This window comes from Nelumbo lutea, chromosome 6 (genome assembly GCF_056320005.1).
Source record: "Nelumbo lutea isolate HS-2025 chromosome 6, American lotus-T2T, whole genome shotgun sequence".
Lineage (NCBI taxonomy): Eukaryota > Viridiplantae > Streptophyta > Magnoliopsida > Proteales > Nelumbonaceae > Nelumbo > Nelumbo lutea.
In genome coordinates, this window is record NC_142689.1 from 66,491,903 (window position 1) to 66,518,559 (window position 26,657).

General features: G+C 38.6%; 1 protein-coding gene across 1 annotated transcript; it reads left to right on the plus strand.

The window, feature by feature from the left end:
- Window positions 1-1,012: 1,012 nt before the first annotated feature.
- Window positions 1,013-25,806, plus strand: LOC148849349 (V-type proton ATPase subunit B 1-like). Its single transcript, XM_088948060.1, has 15 exons — window positions 1,013-1,404; window positions 2,145-2,209; window positions 3,033-3,088; window positions 3,223-3,321; window positions 5,571-5,630; window positions 21,058-21,169; window positions 21,272-21,480; window positions 22,208-22,333; window positions 22,469-22,606; window positions 23,378-23,528; window positions 23,639-23,721; window positions 24,626-24,673; window positions 24,825-24,878; window positions 25,077-25,160; window positions 25,264-25,806. Exons 2-15 carry the CDS (start codon window positions 2,152-2,154, stop codon window positions 25,447-25,449), a joined length of 1,464 nt encoding a protein of 487 aa, XP_088804186.1. The 5' UTR covers window positions 1,013-1,404; window positions 2,145-2,151; the 3' UTR covers window positions 25,450-25,806.
- Window positions 25,807-26,657: the final 851 nt, after the last annotated feature.

A 26,657-nucleotide genomic window follows, 5' to 3' on the forward strand; every position in this document is an offset into this window, starting at 1 on the left:
GGTCCGTAGGAATCAAATTCAAACCAACCTCAATTAAAATCAAGGTTCAAAATATCATTATGATGTATCGTATCATGGTCTTCTCAATACACCCTCAGACCATGGTTTAAAGGGTAGCCGAGCCTTAAACTGACCCCTCTGAACCAGATTTAAAAACAAAAAAAAAAAAAAAACACTGATACAGGCCAATATGCCTTACCTGTATCGATACTTTGAACCTTGATTAAAACTATTAACAAACAGTCAATGGGCATAATTTAACAATGAATATAACACTAAAGAGAAAAGAATGGCGAAACCAGATTTATGTAGTTGATTCCATATCGTTGTGACAAGACCTAAGTGATGATGATGATGAACAAACTGTCCCTGGCATTTTATTTTATTTTATTTTTGGATAATCTCTCTGCCCATTTTATTACTGAAGTCTTAGGCCTTGGGCAGCTGGGCCTTATTGAACCAAGTTAAAGCTTGAATTCATCATCCCGAGCCCAATCTGAGCTAAATTCAACACAACTCAGTTTGCATCCCAACTTAGAAATCGATAAGGTAAAAGATAACTATATACAAACATCATTAGATGATACATATACATTGAAGACAAAAAAATTGATACATATAGATAGTTTTACTGACCTTGGGTCTAATCCTCCACTTCGCCACTCCATTTTATTCAGTGTTATATTTATCTTTAAATTATGGGTGCAAACACTAAAAGCCAAATCTAATCACATATCATTTTAATTATATTTATTTTTTTGTTAGAATGGACCATCTATTGGAATCAAACAGTTTTTAAAATATTGAATTGGGCTAATCAAATTAAATTGAATTCAAATTGGATCAACTGGGCTCAGGGTATGCTTGGGTTACCGATTTACCCAATGCAAACCCAACCTGAGCTTAGGCCCAAGTTAAAATTTAAAATTCAAAAAATCTACGAAAAAGTACGGGCTCAATGCAGATTTCTGATTTCCACTATAAAACTATAAACATTCAAGGTCAAAAACCCATGTTCTATTCATCTATACCTACCCGTGAATTGGCATCTATTCCAAGTTGACACCTATCAAAAATGTAATTTGAGCCTAAAAATTCTGACCCTGAACCGTCATTCTCCCAAAAATCTAACCACAAACTAGCAATGTTTCGGCGCATTTTAGCAAATCCCCGTCCACCTATTAATTGGGGAAAAATTAGTAAAATAGAATTGAGAAAGGGCGTAAAATAGTGAAGTCACCTGAACTTTTATTATTATTATCATTGTTATTATTATTACTATTATTTTTTTCTTTGCGCAGAGAAGTCACTTGCGTGCCTATTATTGTTCATCTTTTCCCCTCTCTGTCAGATCTCCCTCTATACGTCGTCTCTCGCTGTACATCTCTCCCTCAGAGATCAAAGGTAACTTCCTTCCCCAGATCTCTTCTTGATATTGTTTCAAATTTGATTATTCTTATTCGTCACTGAACCATTCAATTGACAAAGCATTTTTTTTTCAATTGGATTCGTGTCTGATAACTTTTGTTCCTATCCGAATGATCGTTCGGATCAATTGGAGGGTTTCTGTTCATTCGATCTAATGATGAGTAATGATATATGATTCTAAACGATGTTTTGAATAAAATTTAGTGTTAATCTCTTCGTAGCTCTTTCCACACTCGAGAAAAGTCGAAATTGTTTGAGTTTTCTAGGGCTAAATTGTCTTGAACTTGATGTTTCACTTTAATTAGCACCATATTCTTGTATTGATTCCCGGAACTTGTGATTACTTGGCTAACGATCCGGATCCAAAGTAAAACCCCCACCTCTAAATCATCAGAGGGGTCTGAGGCCAGTTAGAAAACTTCTTCTTACTGAGTTTTTTTTTTTTTCTTTTTTTCTGATTTAAATTCATATATGTTGGGAAATGACCTTTGATCAAACATTCGAACAACTATACAGTTTTAACTCTTATACTGTAGCTTGCATTATAGTTTCTGTTAGCTTTGTAAGGTTACTTTATTGATGAAGAAGCCACTTTTACTATTAGATTATTTTTTGGTTAGCACTGTTTGTTAGTATACTAGAACGGTCTATGTTAAATTATGTTGTGTCTCTCTCTGGCAATATTGTCCAATAAGTGAGTGCTCTTATTTCATCAGGTTGAAGATGGGTATGGAACAGAAAAATTTCAACATGGAAGAAGGAACCCTAGAGATTGGCATGGGTAAGTTGATCGTGCTATTCAATTATTTCTCTTGTTTTAGATTCATAGAGTTCATCCTCATGCTATTCAATTGTTTCTCTTATTTTAAATTCATAAGGTTCATAGAGTGTTATTTTCCTATAGATTTAATTGCATATATTAACGTAAGAAATTTTGAACTTACTACTGTCTTTTGCATCCAGAGTGGGTGTTTTTTCTTTGTTATTTTACATTTTGTTGATGGCCTTGTTTGTGATTATTGATAATCTCAAATTCAATACTGAGCTTGCATTTATTAAATTATACTCATCCATTTCCCAGTGAGAGGAGGAAAACTGGCAAGTGGGAACTAGTATGTTGGATTTTTAAGAATGCTTTCCAGGTGGTACTTGGTAGTTAGATAGAATATGCCAACCCAATAGTAACTCTTTATATTCTTTCACTAAATTGTGCAAAACCCTAGCATCCATTTTCTTTTCTACATGCCAAATTGAAGTTTAAATGTATCTTTCAACAATAAAGAAGCTATATTGCAAATTAAAGCAAGTTTGCATTAAAGAGTGTCTTGATTGTTAACATAGAAATTATCTTTTTCATCAAATGTCAAAGTGTCCAAGTTCTTTTAAATTGAAAGAAAGCTTAGTAGAAGGTGGGTATGAATTTTCCTGTATAATTTTGGGCATGGATAGAGTATATTGCATGATTGATATTGTATAAGTATAATTGACTTGTTGTGGTAAGAAAAGATTTAGCTTCATACAGAACTTAGCCAGTTATTGCCTTAATGGCTGAGGTTGCATTCAACATTGAACTGGAGATTTACTTCATTATTTGCTCTTTGCAGAGTATAGAACTGTCTCCGGAGTTGCAGGACCACTAGTTATCTTAGACAAAGTTAAGGTAGGTTTCTTTGACGTCCTTGTTCAACTAGTATTTTTGTTTATGCTCTTTTCTGGGTCATATGATATTTTTCCACAGGATGCTATGATACATGCATCAACTGATTTTAAATTGCTATTTCTCAACTGCTTTAGGGTCCAAAATATCAGGAGATTGTCAATATACGTTTGGGAGATGGAACAACTAGGCGTGGGCAAGTCCTAGAAGTTGATGGAGAGAAAGCTGTCGTGCAGGTAATTATGCTGTCTTGTGCTGTTCTTTATCGGCCTGTATCATAGAATTCTATCACAATGAACAGTCCTACATGCATTCATGTGTCCACAGGATCTGCAGACTTAAATTGTTGCCAAATTTGTCTAATTTCTGTTGTTGATAAGAAAAGTCTAATTCCTGTTATCTACAAGGATGCTTTTTATTGTTCATCTTAAATTCCATTATGATTTTTTCCTTAAATTCCATAGTATCATTGCATGCATGTTAGCCATAAAGTCCTGCAGAACTAAGTTTATCTTCAGTTTTTTTTTTATTCACGTTTTTTTAGTAAGTATTCTTTTGAAAGGTAAAGGTCATTATAAAATGCATTAATGAAATAGCAGAAATGCAAGGGAGAGATTCCCTCAGTACAGTTCTAGTAAAGCCCAGAGCATCATCAAAGATACAAAGATAGGCAATTACTAACTGAAGGAAACATACCAGATAATTTTATCCCAGTTAACCACAAAGCGAGAAAAATTAAAACCAGCAAATTCCTTGGATATGGATACCCATCTTGCAATGCTCCTTTCTACCTTTTCACATACTTTCTCAAGTGGACAGCTGTTGTTAGGAACGCCCTGTCGTTCCTTTCTCCCCACATTAACCAGCACATAGCAACTGGAGTGACATTCCATAAAATTTTTCCATGTGAGCTAAAATTCTTTGATTTCCAGGCAGAGAAGAGGAAGCACAGGTTGGGGGGGGGTGGAATACCCATAAACACCAAAAGGCTTCAGAAAGTGTGACCATATCCTCTGTGTAGCTACAGTGAATGACCAGATGCTGAACAGATTCTGCTGCCAAACTACATAGAAAACATCAATCTGTAATGATCAAACCTTTAGCCCTGAGATTGTCAATCATGAGTATTTCCCCATAAACATCAATCTGTAATACCCATAAACACCAAAAGGCTTCAGAAAGTGTGACCATATCCTCTGTGTGTAGCTACAGTGAATGACCAGATGCTGAACAGATTCTGCTGCCAAACTACATAGAAAACATCAATCTGTAATGATCAAACCTTTAGCCCTGAGATTGTCAATCATGAGTATTTTCCCCTTAATGACTGTCCAGATGAAGAACTTTTAATGGGATTCTAACTTTCCAAATCCAACTTCAAGGAATTGGGGAACCATCATCTCCAGCCAGGGTGTGATAAAAAGGTTTAACTGTGAATTTGCCTGAACTATCCCCATTTTTTGTGATAAGTATTTTCATAATTAACATGTGCATATGTTTGCCTTACATCTACATCATTTAGTTGGACTTGGCATGTGTGACATGCTGTCACCAGTGCTAATCAATGAAATATTCACCTCAATTGGCCCTATTGGTCTTGATGCTGTTTTGGCTGCCTAGCAATATGATTTTTTATGCCATGAAAATTAATAAGCAGCGGACTATTTATACACCTTCAAATTACTTGAACTTTCTTATGAGGTATTAGCCACGACTATCTAGTGGTAAAATGTGCTAATGCTAACTTATGGTATGGTTTGGCATGTGTGACATGCTATCACCAGTGCTAATCAATGAAATATTCACCTCAATTGGCCTTATTGGTCTTGATGCTGTTTTGGCTGCCTAGAAATATGATGTTTGATGCCATGAAAATTAATAGGCAGCAGACTATTTATACACCTTCGAATTACATGAACTTTCTTATGAGGTATTAACCACAACTATCTAGTGGTAAAATGTGCTAATGCTAACTTATGGTTTGGTTTGTAGAAACTGTAAGTGCATAAAGATTAAGAGAAAAATAAACGAAAAGAAATTTACTTTTCTTCTTTTTTGGCATTGGTGGACACTTAGCCTCTAAACCTGGGTCAGTGCATACCATGAAAAGCATACATTGCTGCTAGCCTGCTACATGCTTCAGATTTTTCTCTTATTCCGTAATGTATATTATCAAGGATCAAAATTTCGCAATGTATTGGCCCATATCGGCCATTGCGTATTGTACAGGTGATCCACTGATATGTGAAATACAGGGAGTTTCAGGGGATGACCAGGTTCGGGGGGTAGCCAGGCCTTATACCAACCCCCCTGAACATGTTTGAAAAAAAAAATCTAAAAAAAATAAATAAAAGCATGATATTCAAAAGTCCATTACGCCCTATCCAGCATATTGATATCGGAACCTTGTATATTATCAAAATGGAATATCCAGTTCTCCAAGTACATACTTTTTAATTTGTTCATCTGCTATTATTACTGCCAGGTTTTTGAAGGCACATCTGGAATTGACAACAAATATACAACCGTGCAATTCACTGGAGAGGTACAGTACCCTTACCTTATTTTGTTCTAATTATCTATATATATAAAAGAGAGAGTGCGACACCCATTTTGGTTGATGTTGTAACTTTTATATACTTAAAAATACCCCTTTTATTTATTCAATTTTCCATCTTATACTTATGGACTTTAATAACCTATACGCTATAACCTATATAATAATAATCTACAGCCTATATGAGAGAGAGAGAGGGAGGGAGAATTTCATGCCCAACTTTAATTCGGTTCCCATCTTATCTTTATTTATCCTTTTTAGCAATGTTTTCTCTCTCTTTTGCCTCTTCTTGCACGTGCAATGCTCGTGCCACAGCCACACAACTAGTTAAAATATATATAATAAAGGTTATCGAACATGAAAGATGGAAAGAAAAGGTTGTCAACATTTTTTTAAATTTTCCAAGGATATTCTCAGCAAGTTCTTCAATAAGCTTTCACTGGGAACTGAGTGGCAGTTCTGATCCCATAAAATGCAAACAGCAAATAGTGGGTATTGAACATATATACAATGATTTCATTCTCATGGTGGTGGCATCATGTTATGGCAAACCTGGTACACAAATACAGCAATGTGGGACCAGCCAACCAGATATAATTTTTTTTCTTATAATTCAATGTTATTCACAGGCTTTCAAGCAGCCTGTGCTGTACCAAGAAACACATGCATTGGCACTTGCAGCCATACACACAACATTTTCTGATATAAGGTTACACAGAGAAAGCCAGGTCTTCTTCTAGCTGTTGTCTTGCCATCTGTGTAATTGAAAGCATGGCAAAACTTCTTTTGATCAAGATTTTAAAAATTGGATCAGACACGCAACCGTTTTGGGGACCGGTTACCGGGTCAAACGGTCCAACCATCTGGTTCGAATGGATGGCCTGTTCTGATTTAAAAAAGTTAAAAATTAATAAAATAATTAAAATAAAAAACGGCCAAAAACCATTGTTTGGGTTGACGGTTTGACCACCCAGGTCAGTGGGTCATAGACCAAATCAACGTTTTTGGCCCAGGAGCGGTTTAGGGTGAACAGAACCAGTTGCCTGACTGGTTCCCGGTGCCAACTGGTTTGACTGTCCGGTCCGGTCTGGTTTTCAAAACCATGCTTTTTTTTTTTTTTTATCAAAACCATGCTTTTCATTGCGATAGGGTATTGTTCTGAAAACCAGACTGGGCATTGAACTGATTTGGAGGATGGTTCAGTTCTCACTGGTTCAAATGAGGCCTAGACCTGTATTGTTACTGACATCATCACTATGCTATATAATTCCTCATGTGCTAAAACCTATCATGTTCCTTAATAACTTCTTTTTTCAAAGGATAGGATAGCTTGGTGGTTTATTAGTTAGTAGATAGTAATGATGGAAGCACGATTTCATCTCAGTCTGGGGCTTTTTTTTTTTTGAGAAAGGTCAACTCCCTGGAACTCCGCCAACTGTGCTAGCTAAAACCACCACAAACTTATAATTTGTTTTTCCTTCACTTCACATTCATCAAAGCCATGGTGGTCCATTTTGGTGTAAAACATTGATCAATCTTTATATTGATTTTCCCCTTCATTCTATAATGGTTGGGACTCTTTATTTTGTTTTATTTTTGATAAATGAAAGTGATTTTATTAATTCAAATAAAGAGAGTACAGTCAGCCTAGGAGGAGGCATGAGGTGCTATCTCCCCCAAGCACTGAACCATAAGCACTAAACACACACAAGTCTGAAACACAATTACAAGTTAGCCCAAAACAGATCTCCCCTTGATACCCCTTGCTTGGCTAGAGAACCAGCCATTGCATTTGCTGATCTGCTAACCCACTGAACCCTGATTGTCATTATTTCTTGTTAGCCAATTAACTTTCTTTAACAGATCCCTGTAACCCCAACAAGTTGTTTTTGGACTTTTCAGCCAGCCCATTACTACCTTGGAATCCCCCTCAACTATCAAATTGTCCACTACAAGTTGATTGGCTAGCTAGTATACCTTGTATCACTGCTAGTATCTTGGCCCTTACAGAATCACCAACACCCCCTGGTCCTGAAAATGAAGACATCATGTTGTCTTTATCTCTTAGAATCCCTCCTATTCCGAATGGCCCTGGGTTACCTTGGCAGCTACCATCACAATTTAATTTTTCCATTCATTCCAGTGGGGGTTTCCATTCTACTTGTGGTTTGTTCTTTGTGGAGACTGTAGAAGCCACTGCTGCCCAAATTCTCCTTAAGTATCAAAGGAATAATCTGCCAACAAGTGTGAAGATTTCAGCCACAAGGCTGTCCTTGTCATTATGCACTCCTTGACTTCAGCAAGGCTTTTTTCCTTTTCTTGAAATATTTTAGCATCTCTCCTCTCATAACATCCACAAGGTAGTGGCTCTGATACATTTCCATATTAGCTTCCCTCTTTTTGTCATTCTCCCAAAGGCAGATGGGGTGAGTAGCAGCTTTACTTTGGAGGGCAAGTTCCACCTGCACCCAAATAATGATACAACCCAGTACCATTTTTTTTATCAGCAAATAAAACTTTTATTAGATCAGAGGAATATTGAATTACAAGAGTTAGGTTTCAGCACTGCATTGACCCAAGCTACAAACATATACAAACAATTACAGTTCTGCCCAGAACAAGGTAGATCTATTTGCCCCCTGTTTTGCTAGGGTATCCACCAAACCATTTGCAGTTCTTTTTACCCAATCAAACTGAAAGTTGAACCTCTTTGCAAGTATGTCAATTTCCCTATGGATAAATTTGAGCTTCCAAGGTGCTGATGTGATTTGTTTAGCCCAAGAAATGACCAGTAGTGTGTCTCCTTCAATTTCTAAATCTTTTGCTCCAATCTGCTCAGCCAACTTTAATCCTTGTAGGAGAGCCAGAGTTTCAGCCTGAATTGAGTCACCAATACCTATTGGTCCTAAGAAAAGTGCCACAACTTCTCCTTGATGATTTCTAGGCACACCCCCTATTCTTGCATTTCATGGATTGCCAAAGGAACTCCCATTAAAGTTTAGTTTTAGTTTATTTAGTACAGGTGGCTTCCACTCCACTCACAATTTCTTTGGGTACATTTGTTTGTGCCACTTCAGTCCAGTTCCTTAGAATGTCATTCATGGAGAAGTTTTTGAATAGTTCCATGGTTGTCACCCAATGTGCAATTCTGATTTTTATGGCTTCAATGACTTCCTCCTTTGATTTACTTTTTTCAAAGAAAATTCTTTGGTTTCAGAAGAAAAACAACATTTTGAGAAGAAATGACTGTTTAGAAAGTTGCAAAAATTCAAAAGAAAGTAGCAGAAATCAGAGTTCAAGAGGAGAGAAGAAGAAGAAGGGGGTAGCAACTTGGGTTCAGAGAGAGATTTTTCGAACATAATCTCTTCTCTTACTCCCTTAATTCTATTTCATTAGGTTAAACTTTAATAGTTTACAGAGAAGCCCCTAGTTGGGTAGAAAATTAAAAGACATAACATAAGAAAGAATAAAGCCTAGATTAAGGCCCATTACAGCAAAGAACATAAAAGATAAAAAAGGATAAATAGCCTATGGGCCATTCGGCCCATCTTCTCTACACTCCCTCTCAAGCTAAGCATAGATGTCAATCATGCTGAAGTTTAGCCTTGGGAATGCCCTTGGTGAGGAAATCAGCTAATTGTCCTTTAGAGGTGATGAAAGGTAGACACACTTCTCTAGAAGCCACTCTTTCTCAAATGAAGTGTCTGTCAACTTCAATATGCTTAGTTCTGTCATGTTGCATTGGGTTGTGGGCAATGTTGATGGTGGCCTGATTATCACAGTATAACATCATTGGCTTATCATGCTCAATATCCAATTCCTCCATCAAAGATCTAAGCCACAATAGTTCAGAAACTCCATGAGCCATGGCTCTGTATTCTGCTTCGGCTGAAGATCGAGCAACAACTGATTGTTTCTTGCTTCTCCAAGAGACAATATTACCTACCACCAAGCTATAGTACCCAGAGGTAGATCTTCTATCATCAATGTTTCCGGCCCAGTCAACATCTGTGTAGGCTTCAACTTTCATATGGCCATGCTTAGCAAATAGAATTCCCTTTCTAGGGGATCCCTTCAAATAACACAAAATCTGCTCTGCTGCTACCATGTGAGTATCCCTGGGAGCATGCATGAACTGACTGATGCAACTGCCAGCATATGCAATGTTTGGCCGAGTCATGCATAGATAAAGAAGTTTTCCAAGTAGTCTCTGGAAGGCTTCCTTATCTTCTAACAATATTCCATCTGAAGCAGAGAGTTTATGGCTCATATTGATAGGAGTAGCAACTGATCTAGCACCCATCTTCCTTGTTTCAGAGAGCAAATCAATAACATACTTTCTCTGAGAGATCAGGATCCCATCCTTGGATCTAGCAACTTCTATGCCAAGAAAGTATTTCAATTCCCCCAGGTCTTTGATCTCAAACTCTGTATGAAGGAAATATTTAACATCATTAATCCCTGAGACATCATTACCAGTCACAGCAATATCATCAACATACACAATCAAGCAAACGACCAAGGATCCTCTCCTCTTCACAAAGAGGGTATGATCAGACTGTGTCTGTACATAGCCAAAGCTAACAAGGGCAGCCCTAAACCTTTCAAACCATGCTCTAGGGGATTGTTTGAGTCCATAAAGAGATTTCTTCAGCCTACAGACCTTTCCTTTTATATCTGTTTCATACATCCCTGGAGGAAGAGACATAGACCTCCCCATGTAACTCTCCATTCAGAAATGCATTCTTTACATCCAGTTGATAAAGTGGCCAGTCTAAGTGTGCAGCCAAAGATAGCAGAACTCTCACAGGATTCATCTTGGCAATAGGGGTAAAGGTCTCCAAATAATCAATCTCATATGTTTATGTATAGCCTTTTGCAACCAGCCTAGCCTTGTACTTTTCAATGGTGCCATTAGCATGATATTTGATAGTAAAAACCCACTTGCAACCTACTAGATCCTTCCCTTCAAGCAAATCAACCACTTCCCAAGTGTCATTCTTGTGCAGGGCATCAATTTCTATTCTCATAGCATCCCTCCATTCTGGAATATTAAGAGATTCTGACATAGACCTAGGAATTGTGTTAGAAGCAATAGAAGAAAGGTAGGCAAAATATGAAGGAGAGAGCAAACTATATGAAAGGTGTTTGGAAATGCAATGTTCAGTACACTTCCTTTTTCCTTTCCTAATAGCAATGGGGATATCAAGGTCTAGGAATGATGGCTCCAAAGGGGCTGTAACAGAACCTGTTGTCTCATCTGTAACTGGAAGTGCATGAGGCTCATGTGTTGTAGGGGAAACAATATGCTCATTTCTGGTTCTCTGCCGTTGGTACAATCTGGGATTAAAAAGAGGGCGAAGAGGTAAAGGAGGAGGAATAGGAACACTGGAATGAAAGTGAAGTGACTGATTCTCCCTTGACTCACTTGAAGGAGGAAGAGACTCAACAAAAGACTCAACTGGGACAAGAAGAGGAAGAGCAAACACCTGTGATAAATCCTCCCCCTTTGGACAATGTCTCTCCAAAGAAGAACCATAAAAGGAAGAAAGTTCATCAAAGGTGACATCCATTGAGACATACCGAGTGCTAGTCTTCGGATCAAAACAACAGTAAACCTTCTGTGTGGGGGAATAACCAAGGAAGATACACTTGTGGGCTTTTGGTTCAAATTTATGTCTCTGGACACTTGGGATATGTATATAACAAGTGCTGCCAAAGACATGAAGAGGAATAGGAAAAAGATCATTGCCTGGATGAAGAAGATTGAAGGGAGACTTAAATCCTAAAACCCTTGATGGCATACGGTTTATAAGGTAGGTAGCAGTGAGAACAACATCACCCCAAAATTTTGTAGGGACATGTGAGGCAAATAGAATATTTCTTGCAACTTTAACAATATGTCTATTTTTTCTTTCAGCAACTTCATTCTGTTCTAGGGTCCTAACACATGAGCTTTGATGAATAACCCCTAAATCAATGAGATTGTAGGTAAGGTTTTTCTCAAAACATTCTTTTGCATTTGTCGGATCTGAAAATTTTAATTCTGTTATCAAACTGGGTTAGGACAAATTCATGGATTGAGAACTTCATCACGGGACTTTATCAAAAATATCCAAGTGAACCGAGAAAAGTCATCAATGAACAAGATAAAATATTTGTAGCCATCCATAGAAGGTAAGTGGTAAGTCCCCCACACATCAGAGTGCACAATATTAAAAGGAGAAGATCTTTTATTACTCAGAGGATAATTGTTTCTACAATGTTTTGACAGTTCACAAGACTCACAATGAAGACTAAACAAACTAATTCCCTCAAACAGTTCTGGGAATAAATGACTTAATGCAGAAAAATAAAGATGACCCAAATGAAAATGACATAACATGACTTGACTGATGGACTCTGTAGATGTAGACCCAAAAGTAGCTTTTCCAGGTTCATGGCACTATCTAGGAGTATTCAGTAGATATATTCCATTCGCCTCACGACCACTCCCAATCACCTTCCGAGACTCCAAATCCTGAAAAACACAGTAGGAAGGGAAGAATGTTACACAACAGTTTAATGACTTAGTTAGGCTGCTTACAGATAACAAGTTTGTATTTAGTCTAAGTACATGAAGAGCAGAAGGAAGAACCAAGGAGTCTGTAGCTTTGATGGTTTCCTTGCCGGAGATAGGGGCAAGAGAGCCATCGGTTAGGGTGATTTTGTCACATCCAGGAAGTAAATCATATGAAACAAACAAAATAGAAAGACTGATCATATGATCAGAAGCACCAAAATCAATAATCCAAGGGATCCTGCGATTACCTGAAATGGTTGCATGATTGGCAGAAGCCCGTATACCTGAATGAGCAAATGCAGAAGATGTTGAATTTCCTGGAGTGTTGGAAGAAGAGGTCACACCCTCTAGGTGACTGATTATCCTCCCAAACTTCTTATATTCTGCCTTCATAGCTACTAATTGCTCACTGGCCATCATCTCTTCAGTTTGGTATCTATCACTATCTGGACCAGCAGCAACATCAGCACTCCCTGCCTTTATATTATCAGACTTCTTCTGAAACCGAAGTGGTAGGAGCTCATGATGCAATTTTTAGCACTTGTCTTTAGTGTGTTTTGGCTTTTTACAATACTCACAGATAATCTCTTTCTTCCTTGAGCTACTTGGAGTCCCTGCAACCTCCTTGGGTTTCACTACCATATTAGCAAAGTGATCATTTAGACCAGCCCCTTGGACCTGGACAAGTTTTTTGCTTTCTTCACTATTTACCAAGGCATATGCTTGAGACAGTGAGACACTATCCATGGATAAAATATTTTGCTTTGTAATGTCGTACTCTGGATTTAGCCCTATCAAGAACTCAAACACCTTGTTTCTCTCAACCAGTTTTCTGTAGGTCTTAGCATCATTAGTGGTGTCCTAGGCTACAACTTCTATCAAATCTATTTCTTGCCATAAAGACTTCAGTGTTGAGAAGTATATAGCTAATGGTTTCTCCCCCCGTCTCAAATTCTTCACATCACTTCTCAACTTGTAAACCTTGGCCACATTTAATTTTTGGGAATAAGTTTTAACAACACTATCCCAAATTTCCTTTGCTGAATTCATCCACAAATAGTGCTAACTAATCTGTGGTTGCATTGAGTTCACAAGCCATCCAATAGCAGTATAATTTTTTTGCATCCACTTTTCATATGATGGATCATCTTCTGGAGGAGCCTTTTTGCTTCCGGAGAAAAAACCCCATTTGCCTCTACTACAAATATGAATTTTTACTGATTGTGACCAAGCCAGATAATTAGTTCCATCCAGCTTGACTGTGGTCACAGCCAGTAGAGAATCTACAGAAACTCCCGTAACCTGTTTGGATTCAGCAACATGTTTGTTTTCAAAGTCTGAGGAGTTCATCTTCTTAAATACTTCAAAAAATGACTTCAAACAACTTCGAATAACAACAAAAACTGTGTTGTGAGCCAACCTCTATGCAGCTATATCAGTAACCTGCGTCCCTGGAAGCTGGGAGAAACAGAGAAAACTCAGCCGCTCCTTGTAGACTTCACAGAACACCAATCCACTTAATTCGATCTTCAAGAAGAAGAATGAGAAGGCCTTCAATCACTGAGCGCCCAGGTCAAACTCCCTATGGGCCCGCAATCAGATTTCTCCAAAAAATTAGGGTTTTGGGCAACACGCTTGAATCTTCCTAGAGGACGACAAAACCAGTCCCCTTCTCTCCTGAAACCACTAACAACTGGGCTGAAATAGGTTTTTTTAACTATTCATACGATACAGTTCACCATACACACCGTGTATGGGAAAAAAAGGTGAAAAAAAGGGAAAAACGAGCCTGCTCTGATACCAAGAAGAAAAACAACCTTTTGAGAAGAAATGATTGTTTAGAAAGTTGCAAAAATTCGAAAGAAAGTACCAGAAATCAGAGTTCAAGAGGAGAGAAGAAGAAGAAGGTGGCAACAACTTGGGTTCAGAGAGAGATTTTTCGAACATAATCTCTTCTCTTACTCCCTTAATTCTATTTCATTAAGTTAAACTTTAGTAATTTACAGAGAAGCCCCTAGTTGGGCAGAAAATTAAATGACATAACATAAGAAAGAATAAAGCCTAGATTAAGGCCCATTACAGCAAAGAACATAAAAGATAAAAAAGGATAAACAGCGTATGGGCCATTTGGCCCATCTTCTCTACAGTTTCTTTCCTCCCATATAGTCTATGCCACACCATCTCTTGCTACTTCCATAAACAATTTCCTCTTTTCTTCTATTGCCTCAGGAAAGAGGGGTTGAAGAGACTTACTACATCCTATGGGGGAGCCCATCTGCATCCAAAAAGAGAACAAACAATTTCCCAAATACAAGAAACAAAAGAGCAGGATAAGAGTAAATGGGGTAAGGTTTCACCACAAGCCTTACAAAGGGCACACACGAGGAAAGAGACATTTGTTTGGCCTTATTTTCTGTAACACATCACAAGTGTTTACCTTCCCTAGGAACACTTCCCAACAGAAAGCTTGTACTTTAGGAGGGATCAGTTTGCACCAAATTTCTCTCACTAGGAATTTCACCCCCAAATTTTCAAAATGAGTGAGCAGACTGAAGAAAGAGGCACAAGAGAATAAGCCGTTGGAGGTTGGGGACAAGATTCTACTGTCAGTTGTATTTTGGTCTAAGTGGACCTTCTCTAAGGTTGAGATCAAGAGAAATAGTGAAGCACATTCATTTTCCCTCAAACCCCTTCTAAAGCCAAAGTCTCAAGAGAGACTCGAGTCTTAAAGCATGCCAACCCTAGCAACAAGTTCATTTTAAGGTTTGATAGAGTAGAGGTCAAATTTAACACTAAAGGGAAAATCCCCTACCCATAGGTCTTCCCAAATATTAGCAGCAAAAGAGCAAGATATCAGCAAATGGTTACAGCCCTCACCCTTCACTTTACACATAAAGCACTAATTTGGGGACAAACACATAAGGTTTCTTCTTTTGCAAGTTTTCCATAGTATTGATCTTACCATAATAGGCTTCCCAACAGAACACAACTATTTTAGGAGGTATTGGCCTTGACTAGACTTCTTTAATAGGGAAAACCTGAGAAGAGGGGGCGGAACAAAGGGATTTAAAGAAAGATGCACAAGTGAAGGAGCTAACCAGGGTTAGAGACCAAGCCCTTTTATCCGGGTTGGGGGGGTCCAAACACACAGAGTCTAGAAGCAACAATAGCTTTGAAACACAAGAAGATTCATTATTCCTTAACCCTCTTCGGAACCCAAAATCCTAGTTTAAATCCAAAGGGAGAATTGGGGGGGGGGGGAAGGAACCTCGAAATAGATTTCTTTTTAAAGCAGGAGATGGAATGGAGAGAAGGTAAACAATCTTTTAGGGGTTGAGTGCTCACCCAAATATCTTCCCAGAAAAGAACAGAGTTTACAAAACAAACATCATACCTTACAAACTTGAGAAATTTGGGGAGAATGCAAAAAATTGCCTTCTAGGGTGTTGTGAGCAAAGCCCTTTGTGATACCCTCGCATTCCAACTTGATTCAGAACAATCATGGATACTCTTCACTATTTCATGCCACAACCTCTCTCTCTCTCTCTCTCTCTCTCTCTCCAAGGGCCACCTCCAAATCCACTTACCTAAAAGATATTCATTCTTACTCACTACATTCCCTAATCCTAGGCCTCCTCCTTTTTTGCTTCGACTCACCACCTCCCACCTAAACAAGTGGTCTTTTTTCTCTTCCCTAGGTTCCCATAAGAAGTCCCTCATCAATTTTTCCAACATCTTTGCCTCCCTTTTAGGAATTCTAAAGACTGACAGGAATTATATTGGCAAGTTGGCTAGAGTTGCCTTAATCAAAGTAACTCTACCCCCCCCCCAAAGGAAATATAGTTTCTCTTCCAAATAGCCAATCTTTTTTCAAAATTTTCTACCACCGGGTTGTAGAATCTACTTTCCTTTGGATTAGCACCCAAGGGAAGTCCTAGGTAGGATAAAGGCCATTGTGGCCAAGTGCATTCTAAACAGGCTACTTTAGGCTCCATCTCCTCTCTATTCAAATTAATTCCAACAGCATAGCTATTCTCAAAATTTATCTTCAATTTCAAATTTGAGGCCCTCTCAAAGTAAATTATTAAACCCTTCAGATTTCTTACCTCCATCAAATCACAACCTTCACAAAAGATTATTATATCATCTGCAAATTGAAGATGGGTAACTGAAACTCTGTCTCTATCTATTCTCCACCCTCTTAAAGACCTAGCCCTATCTGCTTATGAGAGGAGTCTATGGAAAGCATCGATAGCTAGAGTGAATAGGAAAAGTGGCATGGGATTGCCTTGTCTCAGACCCCTACTAGCTGGAAAAAAACCATTAACTACCCTATTGACCAAGATGGAGTAATGGTGGGAGGATAGGCAATCATTTATCCATTTGCACCATCTATCCCCGAACCCACACTTAGCACAAGTCACAAGAAACCCCATTCCACTAGATTGTAGCCCTTCTCCAGGTCTAGTTTACAAACACAACCTTGATGACCCAATCTCTTCATCTCCTCCACACATTTGTTTGCTATTAGAATTTGATCTACTATTTGTCTCCCACTAGATTGTAGGCCACCTTTTTAATCCTCAAAGATAAGACCTTAGCCACAATCTTATACACACGAGTTACCAAACTAATAGGTTTAAAGTCCTTTGGATGTTTGGCCTCTTTCTTCTTAGAAATCAAGGCTAAAATAGAAGCATTAATTCCACGACTAGTCACTGAATTATCCTCAAATTCCTTGAAGACCTCAATCAAATCTTCTTTGACTATGTCCCAATAATCTTGAAATAAAGCCATAGTAAATCCATCAGGCCCTGATGCTTTAGATCTGTTCATGGAGAAAACTAGTCTAATTTCCTCCTCAAAGTTCCGTTCCAATCAGCTTCTACTCTCTTTTGGAAGCCTCTACCATTCGCACCTTCCAATTCCACTCTAGGTCCTAGGGGTCTCCTCAAGATGGATTTGAAATGGTCAACAAAACAATTGGCTATCCTCTCTTGGGAATCAAGGACTAGCCCATCCACTTTCAGTTTGGATACTAGGTTTTTCCTTCTCCTTCCATTGGATAGTTCATGGAAAAATTTAGTGTTCACATCTCCTTCCTTGAGCCACTTACATCTAGACTTCTGCCTCCAAGAAATTTCTTCTCTCAAAAGGACCTCATCTAGATCGCTTTTTAGTTTCCATCCCCGGTCTCTTTTCTGCGAGTTTATGATTCTTTGGGATTCTCTCGCATCCAATTCCTTTATTTGGGTTACCAAAGAGGATTTCATTTCTTCTATTCTCCCAAAATGCTCCCTATTCCAATCCTTCACGTATGCTCTCATTCTTTTTAGTTTTTTGTGAAATCTTACCCCTTTCCACTTCACCCCCTTTAATTCTTCTCTCTACCATTCCTCAACCTTTTTCACGAAATCTGGGTGAGTCAACCACATGTTTTCAAACCTAAAGGGCCGGGGTCCTTCCCTAAAAGGCTCCTATCCTAGGCCAATGGGGCAATGGTCAGAAGTGACTTTAGGTAGAGCTCTAGTTATCAAATCCACCCACTTGTTTTCCCAACTTTCATTGAATAGGAACCTATCTAATTTGAAGCAGGTTCGTACCTCCTAAAAGTTGGACTAAGTATAGAGGGCTTGCAACAATGGGAGTTCCTTCAACTCACAACTATTAATGAATTCATTGAATTTCCGTATGCTGGTTGTAATGACCTGTTGGGAATTATTTGATTCATTCATAAACCGAATTACATTGAAATCCCCCCAAACACCACAAGCCATCCCAAAGCCCTTGAATCCCATAAAGTTCCTCCCAAAATTCATTCCTTTCTCTATAATTGCTTGGTCCATACACATTAGTTAGTGCCCAAATAAATCCATCATCTACCATCCTGAATTTTAACGACAATGAGAAGTTACCTATCAAATTTCAGCTACCATCCCAAGAAGGTGCAGAAACCCGACTTATTCCTCTAGATTTCTAGATGCTTCTTTCCCATCTTCTATCAATTTCAGCTAATTTGGTCTCCTATAACATCATAATATCCAGCCTTTCCCTTCTAAGGAGGTCCTTAATTAGCCTTCTTTTCCTAGCACTCCCTAGCCCTCTCACATTCCAACTGACGATTTTCATGGAGACAAGATTTGGCATCTCCCTTTGAGATCAGACCCCTGCTTGGAGGCATTCCTTCTCTCCCCTCTTCCGCTAAATTCCAAATCTCCTATGTCTGATCAACCTCTCCATCTCTGATCTTTTCTTCTTCCTCCAGTTGTTAACTATTCCAAATTTGCTTGAGGCTGCTTTTGTTATGTTTCGCCTCTCCAATATTCCTTGGTTTTCCTACAAATATTCCTCTGTTTGCCTATACTCCTTAAGGAGAGCACAAATCTGTCCCCAAATCCTCTTTAGTTCCTTTTTCTGTCCCCTGATTGATGATTCTATGATCAGTGACCAAGATATGTCCTATTCCTCTAAACTTCTATCAATGCCGGGTGGCTCTAGCGAATTGGGAGCAGATTTGGGAACTGGTATCCCCTGCCTCTCCTCTATAAGAATTGTGGTATTCTCTGCTTCCTTAGGTAAAGAAAGAGCTTGAGAGGGCTTCTTCTGGGCTAAATCTGTATGTTCCATGTCATCATTTTCCAAAAATAAGAGCTCAATGTGGAAGCTCTCATCGACACTAAGTGATTTGGTTTTTGTAAGTTCCACACTTCCAATACTTGAGGAATCTTCAAAATCTGATTCCGAACTACTTTCTTTCTCCGTCGCACAGCCTTCAAAAGGGTCCATAACATTCTGATTTATCATCTCCAGAATGATGAACACCCTGTCTCCACTGTTGTCGGGTGCTTCTTAAACCTCGGATTGCGTCGTTCTAGAGAGTTAACCTTTTTCTTAGTGCTTGGAACCCATACCCAGTTCGGATTTGCCGTTCCACTGAGGCTGAAATTTTTTCTTGCAAGCAGTGGAAGGTTTGTCTTGCTCAAAAGGGACGATGGTGGACCATCTTTTGCATAGATCATCTCTTCTCTTCCCTTGGTCACGTGCCCTCTTAAAGAGGTGCACAGCTTGTTAAGGCTTGGGTCCACCCCTTTTAATAAAGCTGGCCCAGTACTAAAGGCCGGTTGTTTTCAGATGGGCCTGGGCCCAGTCCCCCAACCTCTTTAAAAGTCATCTGTTCACTTAAATATTCACGTGATTGGCCTCGGTTCACTGGACCAGACTGAACCAGCTCATAAAAATGGTTTGAAACCTGATCTCTGACCGACCTTCGCACAGCTCCTTTTGAATTTTGAACCTCTTGCGCGTGCCTGTTTTCATTTAAGCCTCCTGTCACCGTCTGAACGTAGGATCTGCCATCCCTCTGCGTATCCTTCCATGCAAACTTTCCTCAAGTCTTAATGTTATTCTCTTTTTTTCTCTTCTTTCTTGGTTTCCTCAATTGACTTAGCCTCTTTTGTAGTAACAACTCCGCCTTGCAACCCACATAAACAGGCTTGTTCTGTCCCTTCATCTTCCTTCCTTCGTTCCTCCTTCCATAGCTGAGCTTCAATGGAAGTAGCAAGCCAAACAGGGTATGCTAAACCATCTGAAACAACCTCTATCTTCCTTGGAATATCACTGGGTTTAACTCTGCCTAGATTCAATGCAACTGAATGAATATCATAACCAGACACCATCTAGTCTTGCATCACAGATGATAGCTATTGACTGTAATACTTCCTCCTCCCAGAGATTGAATGGCAACCCAAGCAGTCAAACTGTTACATTATCCTGAATCTCAAAACTTTTGGTGTTAGAGAGAGGACACCATTCCGAGACTGTGACAGCACCAGCCTCTGAGTGAATATTTAAAGCTGATATCTCTACTTCAACTTCACCCAGATCAATCAGAGCTTTACAAGATTCATAAGGTGTAATCACATCAGCTTTGGCAGGTTCAATTCTTTGAGTATCACCTGCGCAATACCCCTCCAATCCTTTGGTGGGCTTGAAGTTTCCACCACAAATTTCTTCCCCCAGTCCTCCTTTCCTCCTGTTGCTACCAATTTACAGTTTCTTCTTCCTTTTTCTGCAATCACCCATTTCTTGTCATTGGATTCTTCCTCTCTATTTTGTTTACCAACTTTCTTTTCCTTTGCTACAGCTTCTATTTGTTCTGTTTTCAGCTGTTGAGCAAAATCACTCAGTAACTCTGCCACTAGCTTCCATCGATGACCCCTTCTACCTTCTGGGAAGCAAACTGACTGCTTCTTTCTTCCTCCAAAGAATTCTTGCAGAGTTATGTAGCATCCTTTTGCATTCTTTTTACAATCCAACTCATATCTCTTTCTTCCATCTGAGTTGAACTCCATAAAGTTCATTTGTTTACCTTTAGAACTTGCTCCCAAAACAAACTTCTGCATCCAATCGATCATTTCAAGACCTTCCAGCAGTACTGTGGCTTTCTTTGCCTCCCTAATCTTCAAGCTCTGCAAAACTCTGATCCTTTATCTCTTCGAAAATTAAATATTTTGCTTCAATCTTCATCCCTTTCCTCCATTTTGCAGCTTCTACCAACCTTTCCTCCTCCATCTTGCAGCTTTGGTTTGTAACCGTTGGAAATATTGATCTTTTATGGTTGGGACTCTTTTGTGCTTATACCATTTTGGGCCAAGTTATGGACCAAACTGAAAATGTATCCTGCACCAGTTTGATCCAACAATCCAACTGATCTGGTTTTTAAAACATTTCTATGATTAACAGAATAGGTTTGTATTTTGGATTGACCTCAAAGCTAGCATTTTTGGAGACTTAAGGATAAAGACAGGACTAGTTTTCCTTGGTTCTGATATACTTCAAAATTTCATTTTGCAGGTTTTGAAGACTCCTGTCTCTCTGGATATGCTTGGTCGTATCTTTAATGGATCAGGAAAACCAATTGATAATGGGCCTCCCATCTTGCCTGAGGCTTATTTGGATATTTCTGGTATGTTATTTCAGGGAATTTTTTTGTATTGTCAATTTCTAGCTATTATGCCTTGAAATTTCTGCTATTGCCACATATCCTGTAATATGTTGTGTTTTTTAGGGAGTTCTATCAATCCCAGTGAGAGAACATATCCAGAAGAGATGATTCAAACAGGGATTTCTACGATTGATGTCATGAATTCCATTGCTCGAGGACAGAAAATCCCTCTATTTTCTGCTGCTGGTCTTCCACATAATGAAATAGCTGCTCAGATATGTCGTCAGGCTGGTCTTGTGAAGCGGTTGGAGAAGTCTGGGAATCTCATGGAGGTATGCTTGGTGCATTAACATTTATAAGATTTGATTACAATCAAGTAAATCATTTAATGACTAAGAGCTAGGAAAGTGTAACTTATTTGATTTTGCAAATGGTTTAGTTTTGCATTGTAAGTTAGATTTTTAAGAGCAGTTTGTTAAGAACTCGTTTCTATTGAAGATGTTGTGTGTAAATACAAAAGTTTCATTTCAAATCTTCTGGTTATGGGAAAGGTTTGTTAGTATTTTCTGTCAAAAGTTGGTTACCCGTGGGCCGTGTCAATTTAAGTTAAAAGTAGTAGCATGATTATTGTAAGGGAAGTAGGCACAAATTGGGCTGGGTTGAGCATTTTTTAAAACTTGAAAGGGGGCTGGACCTGAGGAAGTTCTTCAAACCAGGTACCTAATTTGCACCCATAGATTATTAATTCCAACTGGCAAAAAAGTTAAACGGTATTGCATATTGTTATTTAAGAAGCAATTGTTGTTCCCTGTCTTCTTTTATTGTAGTTTCTGCCAGAATTTGGTTATCCTGTGTCAAACCCGAAATAGTTTTACCGGTTCTAATGATCCAGGATTTGTGAACATGTTTAATTGGAAAAGTTGAAATGCTATATGTAGTTATTTGTGCGGCAACTATCCCCCCCACCCCCCCCTTCTGGGTACACCATGTTCCACAGCTAGCTTTGTTTTCCTGGAGGATGAAAGTCAATCATATTTATCCAACTTCATGAATTTACAGGATGGAGAGGACAATTTTGCCATTGTTTTTGCAGCTATGGGAGTAAACATGGAGACGGCACAGTTTTTTAAACGTGATTTTGAGGAAAATGGATCAATGGAGAGAGTGACCCTTTTCTTAAACTTGGTATTGTCGTCATGTTTCTGACCTTTTGTTGTGATGTTATTTCTTTTCAACTCTTTTTTATGATTATTAATTTGATATTTGAAACTGATGAAGTATTCTTCCTTGTGTTACTATTTTGATATGCTCATTGAACAGGCCAATGACCCCACCATTGAACGTATTATTACTCCTCGAATTGCTTTAACCACTGCAGAATATTTGGCGTATGAATGTGGGAAGCATGTTCTAGTCATATTAACAGATATGAGCTCCTATGCAGATGCACTCCGTGAGGTTAATATATGTTTTATTTTATTTTGTCACTTAGTAGAGTGTCCTTCTGAAAGTAATGGCAGTGACTTAAGTAATCCCACTAATTTGTGTTATAACTTAGTAGTTGCCTTATCAATAACCAAATAATTTGTTGAATTATGGTCACAGAATGCTAATTACAAAAAAAAAAAAAAGCATGGCCGAATAAATTTTCATGTAATATTACCTATTTTGTCCTTGTTTTATATGGCTGTTGATCAAAGTCATTGTTCCTTAATTCGTAGTGGTTTTTGTCTCTACTATTTGCAAATGGTCAACATCTTCATGGTGCATAGATATCAAGCTTAAGCTAAGGTGGATTGGCTTCAATCTGCATGTTTCTTATCCACCTTTTTGGCTTGAGGTATTTGGTGGGACCCTAGCTCTCACATCTGTGTTGTGAGATATGAACCCTGATGCCTTGGATGATCTACATATGCAATTGGGAATATTCTGCCTAATGACAGATCACAAAAATGTGTTCAACCTTGATGGATGGTTACATGTATTTATATGCCATATATTATCCATGTGGAACTTCAATCCTCTCATCATATGCAACTTTTTATGTGAATTTTGTTCACCTTGGAGCCTGCAATGTAAATCCAGCTTACCAGCAACCAAATCACAAGCTCATAATACCTAATACTTCATGGACTTAATTCATCAAGTGTTTCATAACTGCCACTATGTTTTCTGAGTACTGTCAATGTATTAAATATGTGTTAAACAAACCATCAATTTTGCACACAGGTATCTGCTGCCCGAGAGGAAGTGCCAGGAAGGCGTGGCTACCCTGGGTATATGTATACTGATCTGGCAACAATCTATGAACGTGCTGGACGTATTGAAGGACGAAAAGGCTCCATCACACAAATACCTATTCTAACCATGCCTAATGATGGTATTGCTGTCATTCTCAGGATCCCTATGCACATGCACAAAATGCTGCTATGCATCCTTGTTTTCATGTGTGCAAACACTGATACATCTCATTCTCTTGTGGATGGACAGACATAACACATCCAACACCAGATCTTACAGGCTACATTACTGAGGGGCAGATATACATTGATAGACAGCTTTACAATAGGCAGGTAAGGCTATGCAACTAAAGGTTCTTCATTTAATATAATTGGGATAGTGAATGAAAAGTACATCATTAATGCAACCAAGAGTTATCCACAACCAGCATGGGAACCTCAAGGCTAGGGACAGCAAATCTTTACCTGACCCACTGATATAACTCATTCTTTCAGTTTATGTTGGCATGATATATGTTGTGAATTTGCTTGATTCAAACTTGATTATCCAAAAGTCAGCCTACTGTGGCAAGTTTTGCTGAACTAAATCCCAATGAAGACAATTCTTTAGGGCAATCTTCCCCTCTTTATTGTTGGAATCCAGTGTTCCTGGACCAGCTTTATCCTTTTTCACCTCCTTGAGACTGCAATGAATCGGCAGTTACCTGTTATGAGGTCATTAGATAAGGCACACATTACATAGTAATGTCTTAACAACATAAAATCCTGGATCTGGGCCATTTGAATAACAAGGAGTTGTTGCAACTGTCTCCTAGAATATTTTGGATTTTGGAAACAATCAAAGTTTTAGCAAAGTAAAACCTTGTTTATAGTGTGATTTGGCCAGAAAGTCATGGTTTGTGTATAATATCAGTGTATGGTGTGGGTGTGTATGTTGGGGGGAGGGGGTGGGGCGGTGGCTAGTGAACTGAGTTAAAAGTCTTAGCAAACTATAACCTTGAATATGTTGTGATTTGCCAGAAAGTCATGGTTTGTGTATATATTAGTGTATGGTGTGGGTGGGTTAATAATTGGACTCTTGGCTTGGTCTAATTGTAAACAGTTCTCTGTATTAGCTACTGCTCAACTTCTCAGCTTTGAGTTGAATCTTATGATGTTTAATTAACCATTTGAAATTAATCTGCATGAAGAATTCAATTAATTTTAGAACTTAATTTTTTTTATTGCTTTTAAACAGATTTTTCCCCCAATTAATGTCCTTCCATCACTTTCACGGTTAATGAAGGTAAGCTGTTGTGAGCAAAGCTCTGGTTTGTTTTTTAGTCTCAATTGGCATGTAGGACTCTGTTCCATACAACTCTTACGTAAACTCATTTATAAAAAAATGGAGAGGCTAAAATTTGCTTATTTTATTCTATTATTGATAATTATTGCAGAGTGCTATTGGAGAGGGAATGACTCGCCGAGACCACGCTGATGTGTCCAACCAGGTCAGATTTGAGTCTTAATATGTACTGTACTACATCTTGGACTCAGAATTCAAGACTGTTCAATTTTGGGAAAAAAATGGAAATCCTGTACAAAGTTTCAATTATTTGGAAATCTAGGTGAAACTTTGGGAGCTCATTTTATATTTGTTTTATTTCATATTTTGGTCTATTTACTTGTTTATTTGTTTTGGTGTTCAGCTATATGCAAATTATGCTATTGGAAAGGATGTACAAGCAATGAAAGCTGTGGTTGGAGAGGAAGCACTCTCTTCGGAGGACCTGGTCTCTCTCTCTCTCTCTCTCTGACACACACACACGAACAACACATGCAGTTTCCTTTTTGTATTGTGGAAATATTAACAATTAGTTGTCCTGGCAAAAACAGCTTTATCTGGAATTTCTAGACAAATTCGAGAGGAAGTTCGTAACTCAAGGAGCCTATGATACCCGCAATATCTTCCAGTCACTTGATTTGGCTTGGACACTGCTTCGCATCTTCCCCCGTGAACTACTCCACCGTATACCAGCAAAGACCCTAGACCAATATTACAGTCGAGATGCAACCAACTGATAATAGCAAGCAAACTCCTTTTCTCTAGTTTCCCTGAGAAATTCTTTTCTTTAGTATAAGCTCCCCAGTTTTTTTTTTTTTTTTTTTCTCCCTTGTTTTCCTATATAGGTTGCATAGCTTGTCAGTACCAGGTGAATAAATGAGGGGGCTCTTTCAAGCCCACCTACTAAAGCTGTTCATCTAGGTTTCTAGTCATCGATATTCTTTTACGAAGAACCATTTAGCTTCTGTAATATTTCTACTTGTATTTATATATTTTTGCTACCCAGATATATTGAATGGGCATGGCATAATAATTGAAGCCTCGGGAAGACAGGAACTAGTGTTTACTGAATGCCATGTTTGTTTGGTTCCCTATCTCTTGGCAGTTAGCATGCACTTCGCCTACTCAATACCTGTGTTTTCATCTCAGGAATTTGCATATGCACCTACTCGGTTTAGTCTGCATCTTAATTGCTTTAATTTGCCCTTTACTAGAGATTCCTGCTAACACTGTAGAAGTGTAGAGAGTGTAGACATGCTTCGGTATTTATCTGGAAAGTTCGGCTTAAGAGCAATGATCTAATTTGTCCCTTACTGTAGACACGCTTCTTTACTATCTTGATTAGTAAGATCTATCATGTCACCCTTATCTGGAAAGTTCAGCTTAAAAGCAATGTTTTAAATTGAGACATCCAAACACCAGGCCATTACCCTTATCTGTATTGGCCCGTCCCGTCATTTAGAACTAAAGGCCATTACCCAATGTAGGTCCCAGTTATCTGGGGCCTTTGATAGGGATGGACTGGATACGGTTTTAACCTTTGGCATTTTTTGCATAACCACTCAACTGGAACCCACATTCTCCTGCCTGGTAGCCTGAGATCTTTCCATTGCACCATGTACTGGCCATCTAGAACTAAAGTCCTGTTTGGTTTGCGGGAATAGGGGTCTGGAATTGGTCCAATTTCAACTGTTGGGTTGGGTGGAACTGGAATCTTTCTTATTCTTGGTGCAATGGCATTCTCATTTAGAGGGAATGGCCATTCCAAACATCCTTGCGAATGAAATCCCATTTCAGCTTTATTTCAATTCTTGTTTCAACCAAACAGATTATGGGAATAGGCCATTTTAATTTTAATTCTGATTCCAAAGGATTTTAATTCCGATATCAATTCCAACTGCAAACCAAATAGACCAAGACTTGCTTAATTACAGGGCACTTCACA

Excerpts from the sequence above, each read along its gene's own strand:
- LOC148849349 (XM_088948060.1), top strand. The coding sequence starts at position 2,152 with ATGGGTATGGAACAGAAAAATTTCAACATGGAAGAAGGAACCCTAGAG. Across the intron at positions 5,631-21,057 it reads CCGTGCAATTCACTGGAGAG|GTTTTGAAGACTCCTGTCTC; the intron begins GTACAGTACCCT and ends TTCATTTTGCAG. Across the intron at positions 24,879-25,076 it reads ACGCTGATGTGTCCAACCAG|CTATATGCAAATTATGCTAT; the intron begins GTCAGATTTGAG and ends TTTGGTGTTCAG.